Source organism: Cucumis melo, chromosome 9 (genome assembly GCF_025177605.1).
Source record: "Cucumis melo cultivar AY chromosome 9, USDA_Cmelo_AY_1.0, whole genome shotgun sequence".
NCBI lineage: Eukaryota > Viridiplantae > Streptophyta > Magnoliopsida > Cucurbitales > Cucurbitaceae > Cucumis > Cucumis melo.
This window is the reverse complement of record NC_066865.1, coordinates 16,873,657-16,881,652: the sequence shown is the minus strand read 5'-3', so window position 1 is coordinate 16,881,652 and position 7,996 is coordinate 16,873,657. Positions and strand designations below refer to the sequence as shown.

General features: G+C 35.1%; 1 protein-coding gene across 2 annotated transcripts; it reads right to left on the bottom strand.

Moving 5' to 3' along the window:
- Positions 1 to 393: 393 nt before the first annotated feature.
- On the bottom strand, positions 394 to 7,715 carry LOC103502879 (cysteine--tRNA ligase 2, cytoplasmic). Of its 2 annotated transcripts, none has more exons than XM_008467004.3 (10): positions 7,486 to 7,715; positions 6,946 to 7,137; positions 6,359 to 6,422; positions 4,738 to 4,899; positions 2,703 to 2,873; positions 2,335 to 2,616; positions 2,122 to 2,247; positions 1,709 to 1,942; positions 1,316 to 1,432; positions 394 to 940 (listed from the first exon to the last, which is right to left on the bottom strand). In XM_008467004.3, the coding sequence occupies exons 2-10, from the start codon at positions 7,110 to 7,112 to the stop codon at positions 590 to 592; spliced, it is 1,674 nt and encodes a 557-aa protein (XP_008465226.3). In that variant the 5' UTR covers positions 7,113 to 7,137; positions 7,486 to 7,715; the 3' UTR covers positions 394 to 589. The 2 variants fall into 2 exon arrangements, with proteins under 2 accessions (XP_008465226.3, XP_050946245.1); XM_051090288.1 differs by having other exon boundaries at positions 7,335 to 7,688.
- Positions 7,716 to 7,996: the final 281 nt, after the last annotated feature.

The window sequence follows — 7,996 nt, the reverse complement described above, 5'->3', positions numbered from 1 at the left end:
CGAAAAAAGAAGACGAAAAGTAGTAAGACAATAAAAAAAGAAAAAAATAAGGAGGACAGAATAAACAACGTAAATAAAAAATTAAAAAATAAGAAAGATGATAGAAGGAGATCGCAGTGAAAAAAAGAAGAAGAAATCATATGAAAGAAATCTGATTTTTGTTAAATGACCATAAATAATTTGTTATTTTGTTACGTTTACGAAAGTTTTAGAATGAATGAAAGGACAAAAGGACATAAATAATAAATTTTTCAATAAAAAGGAATCCTGCCTGAAGGAAGGGAAAGAAGGGCCTCCCCGATGCATTCTTACAAGTATCATTCACCATCTTCTTTGTATGTAAACTAAAATTCTTTCATGAGTGACATAATACTTGGGGAAAGAACCACAAAATTTGAACTATCAATTTCTTCTTGGCTCATAATTATTTCAAATGAAAATCTCAAATAACAGGGAGTTAGATGGGATTAATTTTCCGGGACTAAACCTATAAGTTAAATTACGTATAAATAAAGTTACATATGTATGTAGGCTACACACTCTTCCAAAATGTTTAGGTTCGCCTCAACAAAGGTAGAAGATACAAACATCAGACGGCAGGCCCTGTTGCCTTCTTTTCCGCCTCGTTTGTCTGAGCATCATCACCTGCTGGTGGCTGAGCAACTTGCTGCTCCATTGGCTTTTGCTCTGCTTGAGTGGCCTTCTGTTCGCATGGAGGAACCAGCACCGCCGGTTCTACAGGAACACATGGCCTCCAAATGGTCTCTTTGCCAACGTCCATAAGAGCTATGCCTAAGGAAGATAGTTCGGCTCGGATATTGTCACTTTTCCCGAAATCTTTGTTTTTTCTTGCTTGTGTTCTTTCTTCAATCAAATGCAGTATATCATCTTCCACCATCCCTGCTCTCTTCAGTGCTTTATCTTTCAGCTGCTGCAAAACCTGCACAGTGGAGAAATGAATCTTTAATTCTCTTTAAACTCTAATTTAATATAGGAATTTTCATCTTCGTCTCTTCTAATCCCTAATGTTATAAAATATGTTATTTTTATCTTTTTAAGTTGCATAGACATGATTCATTTCAGTGATTTATGTTGGAACTTGTTCCACACCCTTCTGTTTAAGCTACGTGCTAAGATTTGGAAACAAGATTTGAGTTAAATGTAAGACGAAAATCTACAACTACATTTATGTGAAGTTCCAAAAACCAAAGTATTTTGAAGAGTGAGAACGACCAACAGTAAAAGCGCAAAGATTAAAGAAGAAAAATAAGATATGAATCTATGGGACTAAAATAATAAGATAGATCGTATTTACTTCAGAGTAAGTAGATGTGGAGAGCAATCCAAGAACATCTAGAACTTCTCTCAATTCCTTCTTGACATTGACAAGGGACTGAATCATCGAGAGTTGTTGTTTCTTTGGTTGCTTCTTCTGATAAAATAGAAAACACGAATTGTTATTCTACATCGAAAAAACAATGAAAAAGGGGATTCAAATATATGTATATGTATATATATTGTTCCCACTGGATCAAGTAGCAACTCTCTGCGATTGATTGATTATTTTTTTTAATGGAGGCAATGACTTCACTGCTTATTCAAGTTCACAAATTTGATTTCACAAAACGAAAACTTCTTAAGTCATGGTACAAAATAAATTCCATAGCATTAGCGATGAGATGTACAACATACAGGCAAGAAATTGTACCTTGAGTGAAGTTAAGGTACTATTTATAAACTTGAGAGCTTCCTGGAAGGCGCCAGTTAATATATGTGCTGTGTTCAAGTCATCTGCCATTCTAGTTTGAAACTCAGACCGTAGATTAATGATGCATTCCTCAGCAGCAGAGCTAACAGGATCTTTTTTGCCTGTTTTTCCCAAACCGTCACTCAGGTTTTCCCCTTGATGTTGTGATAAAGCATCTTCGCAATCTTGCAAAGTCTAACAATTATACAAAAACAGGCCATAAATATCAAAGAGACTGATCGTTTGGGGATAATTTATCACGAGTTTAATTTGCCACCACTCCAAGTATAAGTGACTGACCACAGGTCTTGTTAAGAAAAGTATATATATAATGTTAAATGATTAACTATGGAATGACCGAAGAGATCTCAAACCTGGTATATATAATAAACCGTGTCTGATGCACTATCCAACTGAGAGACAGTGTAGTTGAGTGGGGAACGATAATGAGCACTTATTAAGAAGTGTCTCAAAACTAATGGATGATATCTTTCCGTAATCTGCAGTGTAAGAAAAATATAGTAAGACAGACCAAAAACTAAACAAAAGGCTAAAAAGCTTCAATAGCTTCTTTAATACCATACTACCTGGCGAATGGTGAAAAAATTACCCAATGATTTGGACATCTTTTCGTTATTATTGGTAACATGCCCATTGTGCATCCAATAACTGATTTTACTCTCTTGGCAGGCAGCACAGCTTTGTGCAACCTCATTCTCATGATGCGGAAAGATCAAATCAATGCCACCTCCATGAATATCAAACTTAAACGTAAGATAATGAGCACTCATGGCACTGCATTCTATATGCCATCCAGGCCTTCCAGGACCCCACGGACTTTCCCAACTTGGCTCACCAGGTTTCGCAGCCTGTGCAGTTTATATTTATTACAAACGCTATACAACTAATTCATATTCCTACTTACTTCATAGCCAAATTCATATCTGATTTTTACCTTCCACAATGCAAAGTCAGCAGGATTACGCTTTCTTGAATCGACAGCAACCCGTTCTCCTGCCCTATGATTTTCAAGCTTTTGCCCTGACAATTGTCCATAATTTGGAAATTTGTCCACGGAAAAGAACACATCTCCATCAACTGCATAGCCATATCCATTCTTTATAATCTGCAAATTTATCAACCAAAAATCAAGTAAGACGGGGTCACAACTTACAGGTAATTGTTCCCCTTTAATCACATCTGGAATAAGGAGGTCTTCCGACAAAGAGAAATGACTAGACACTTAAAAATGTAAAACTCCAATGTCTTCAACTACTGGAGAGAATGCTCCATAGATTAATCCTCTTTTTTCTTTTTTGGAAAACATCCTTTGATCTACCGGTATAATACATATGAAAACTGAGAAGACAATGTTTTGTTTTATATTATGGTAAGAACACTTAGGTTTGAGAGAATCAGATTTTATTATTCCATTCACTAAAGAAACATATACAAGGGGAACAAGAGTGACCAAAAAAGGAAAGTGTAGGAAAGGCCATAAAAGGAAAATATAGCAAAGATATTTACAACAATAGAATATCCCTAATATTAGAACTATAACACTCCCCATCAAGTAGGAGCATATATGTTGAGCATATATGTTGAGCACAACTTGTTAGTTGTTATATAGATAATTTATACATGTTCCATTCAATGTTTTCGTGAAAAAATCTCCTAATTGTTCTCTAGTCTTCACATATCCTGTAGATACCAAACCTTGTTGAATTTTCTCACGTAAAAAATGACAATCAACTTCAATATGTTTAGTCCTCTTGTGGAACACGAGATTAGATGCAATATGAAGTGCTGCTTGATTATCACACCACGATACTGTCGGTGTGGTAATTTCAAATTCCAATTCAACAAGAAGTTGATATATCCAAAGCATTCCTATTTAAATGACTTCAAATTCAAAAAACTTTCTGGGAGATGGATAGGATCCAATAACTTGCTTGACATTAAATTCTTCATTAATAAAATCTGAATCAGACACATTATTGCTAAGCAAACCAGACCCCCTTCACCTTCTCTTGCTCGATTTATTCTAAATAAATCAAGAGGATTTGAAAATTCTTTAGCAAATAAATCAACCTGATTGGTAGAAATCAAACTTGAAGCTTTAAATGGTTCAATATCACCGTATCTAAGGCAAAATTCCCCAGCTTTGCATCCTTGATTACAATATCAGCCGAAAGGAAACCACAATTTTTTTCCAATCCGAATAAAAGCAGCAGAGCAATCCAAACCATTGAGTGTTGTTGAAGAAATACTTCTTAAACCTTTTAAATTCTGACCAGTGGCTAAACAAGTCAACCTCCCAATATTTCAATTGCATTTTTCTTTTAATTAATCCATCCTCCATAACTTTGAATAACACTCAGATGAGACTGGATAGAGTAAGACCAAAACTCATCTTGTAAATGCATTTTGTCAAATACAGAACATTTCCCAGAAGGAGTAATATCTGTGTGTATCCCAACACACTTGAAAATAGCTTTATCAACCAAGAATTGATTGATAATAATTCTAACTTCGAAGTCTTACAGAACCAACTTGATCTCTTCACATGAACAATGTGCCATTAATTTTGCACACACAATATAAATTAAAACTTCAGCACATAATATCATGTCCATTTCATTTATAGTTTTTTCCATTGTAACAAATATAAAAATAGTCATTAAAAGTGTCTTAATTAAATAGAAGAAAACAACATTAGAGAGTATATTCGGTTGGTAAGCACACTACACCAGAAATATTGGATCATAGACCAATCATTAGGAATCCTTACTGCTAAATTCTGAATCACATTTTGATTTCGCTAGGTAAGGGGCAAAATTTTGTGTGCTCTAAAATATAATTGTGCACATGAGACATGGATGCATTCAGATTCAGTAATTTAGAGAAACAAAAATAGTCAAAGTTTGTAGTAGACAAATTGATGCATGTTGCTTTTATTATTTATCATTCGGCTGTTGTAGAGATTCTACCTGAGTTATCATATCCTTGATTTGCTCCAAGTGATCTGACACACGAGGTTGGTGTGTTGGAGAAAGGCACTGAAGATCAGCCATGTCAGAAAGATATTCCTGGCAAAAGCGATCACTTAAGGCAAAAGGATTCTCCCCGCTCTCATTTGCCCGTCGAATTATCTGTTGATTGTAAGAATAGCAACCTCAAGTACTGAGAAATTTACCGTACAGAAAATTATCTTTACTATCAGAAATTAAGGTTTTTTTTTCCTTTTCAGTGAATACCAAACTTTTGCTGAGAAAAAGTGAAAAAAAGAATAAGGGCATCAGGAAAGAGAGCCCACAAAATGAGGGAAAACTAAAAAATAGCCTCCAATGAGTCCAAACTAATAAAATAATACCAAGCGGAAAGACTTAGCCATGGACACCGACAAAGACACATTGAACCGAAAACAAGACCAAGCCTCGCACGGATGTCTCTTAAGCCCAAAAATTCTATTGTTTCTTTCTCATCAAAGGCCCTAAACGATAACACACCCCCAACTTGCCACAAAACCTTCCTTTCTCACGAAAAGGATGATGGAGCAAGAACTCCTCAACCATATTTGTACAACCTCTACATCTAGCCAAACTCACACTAAGCTCCTCCAAAAACAGTCTCCAAACTGAATAAGAAAGATCACACTCCCAAAGAATGTGACCAACATCTTCCACTGGCTTCCTACCCAAGATTATGACATTTCAGGGCCATCACGTAGGGAGTCCTACTCAAAAAATCTATCCAAGGTGTTAACTCATTTGTAGATAATTTGCCAAAAGAAAAAAAAGGTAACTTTTAGCAAAAGTTTTCACTCAAACACGAGGGATTAAATAAAACAGGACTTAAATGAGACCCCTTTAGAAGAACTATGGTTACAAATACGAATCTCTCTCTCTCTTTCCCAAGCAAAATGGAACTCCTCAAGCATAAAAAAAGATCGTTACTATCCAACATTTCCCTACCAGACAAAGTTTGACAAAACCCCAACGATGGCTAAGACGCGGACTAAGCCAAATTTATAAACACTAGAGAAGGCACCTGAGATTCTAATACCATCAAATGTTAACAATCTTTTCGATCTCTCTGCCAGCACTTTAGCGATGATCTTGTAAACACTGATCACTAGACAAATAAACAAGTCCATAGTCTCAAACTCTCCTTGCCCCATACTCCTTGACTCTTAAGGACTCAACATACAAAGCGTCAGCCAAGAAGCTAACCAAGGCTCCCCTCTCAATTTTAATCTTTTTTAATGAGAACCGTTCAACAGAATTTCATGGTCAAATCTGACAAATTAAACAGAGAGATAAATGGCATGGTTTAAATTCAACAGCAAAGGAAAGATTAAGATTAGGAAAGATCAACTGGAAGGAAATCTCACTTCAAATTGGCTGTCCCAAGACTGTATCTGGTGACAAATTATATATATATATATATATATATATATATATATATATATATATATATTAAACGATGGTTTGTCTCATATCAGAAAAAGATGAAACTCTTAGAAATCATCCCAATGTAAATCATTATAACACAACTTCTTGCTTAATGTAAGAGATATTTATAAACGGACATGTAATTCTACACTCTCACCTTGTCATCAACATCAGTAAAATTCCGCACATAAGTAACTTCATATCCCAAGTGCTTAAGGTACCTGCAGGGACGTAATTATCAAGTTAGTTCCAATTTTAAAGCATTTTGATTTTTTTTTCCTTTTTTTAAAAGAAGCACTTGATGAAAAATAAAGCTTCAAAACTGCAAACAAATCACTAGACATGCAGAAAAAAAAAATCTAAGAATCGAGAGATTATCCAAATGCGAAAAAAAAATCTAAATCTCAAGAGAGTTGGATAGATGCTAGGGATATCATTGGCTCACATAGAAAAAAGACTCCACTATTTAATAAGGAACTTAGATTATAGGCACACCTTTTAATTCATGCTTCACTTTCAAGGCCAGTTGAAAGATACTAAAATTTGAAAATCTCTTATTTATTATAAATATTAAGAAGAAAACAGTTGAAAATATTCACTTAGGTATTCCATGCACTAAAATATAAACAAGGAGCAATGAATCCGAACATATTACATATATGACTCCTCATTATCCAAAACAAAAAAATGTCAAGTAAATGAGATTAATTGCATAAAGAAATAAGAATGCAGAAATTGGTAAACCTGTAAAGGACGTCAAAGTTTACGGCGGCACGGGCATGACCAATATGGCTGAAATCATAGGCCGTGATGCCACAGACGTACATGCCAACCTTACCAGGCTCCTTCGTGGTGAAGACTTCCTTCTGCTGCGTCATCGAATTGTAAACCCTAAATTCCTCCTTTGCCATTTCGATAGCAAGCAAGAAACTAAATCTGGACGAGACACCAAAGAGGAAAAAATTTCAACTTTATGTCAACAATGAGTCGAGTCTTTAAACTTTAGGTCGGGGCTTCAATTCGCAAGTCACAAATGAGAATTGTATTCAGAATTAACAACATTTAGAAGTTCAGTTTCCGTTTCAAAAATTAAAAAAATAAATAAATTAACAACATAGATTTATTGGATTTACATGATTTTGTTTCTTCACTACCATGATCTTGATCTAAAAACATGCTGAGGCTGTTCTTTCACGCAAGTCCTCTTTTTTTTCGTTTGAAAATCCTAACTTGGGTTGGAAGAGAGAAGAAAGGCATAGATTGAGATTGAGATCGAGAGAATACCAGTAGAGAGATAGGAGGAAGGTGATAGTGGTGGCACGAGCAGAATAAATGACAGAACAACGGAAGCGAGAACCGGCGCCGGCGTCGGCGTCGGCGTCGGCGTCGGCGTTGGCGTTGGCGCGAAGAGCAAGAGGGAGGGGAGTGGAGCAGGCAAGAATATGAAAGGCGTGGAGTGAGAATTAGGTTTTCCCTTTCTTTAATTTATTTTATCTATTTTCATTTTAATTTGATAAATGGATTGGGCTCTCTTTCTTTAATTAAAACGTACCTTTAAATAATATTTAATTAGGGGAATTTGACCGTATAAAAATTAATTCACTTTTCTTTTAATCCAACAATAAAGGTTGGGTAGACAGATCACGGAACGTGAGAGATTTAAGTGTTGGAGAAAAAAAATAAAATTAGTTTTTAATTTGAGTTTACTTGATTCAAATGTGATGATTATGTTTCTCCTAAAAGATTTATAGAACAAATTATCAAGATTCATTGGGTATTTATTAGTTTAATTAAT

What these genes read in the sequence shown, in the direction of transcription:
- LOC103502879 (XM_008467004.3), bottom strand. Translation starts at nt 7,112, where the DNA reads ATGGCAAAGGAGGAATTTAGGGTTTACAATTCGATGACGCAGCAGAAG. An exon ending in TTACTGATGTTGATGACAAG is followed by an intron (nt 4,900 to 6,358) that starts GTGAGAGTGTAG and finishes TACAATCAACAG; the next exon opens with ATAATTCGACGGGCAAATGA. An exon ending in ATTTTTTCACCATTCGCCAG is followed by an intron (nt 2,248 to 2,334) that starts GTAGTATGGTAT and finishes CTTACACTGCAG; the next exon opens with ATTACGGAAAGATATCATCC.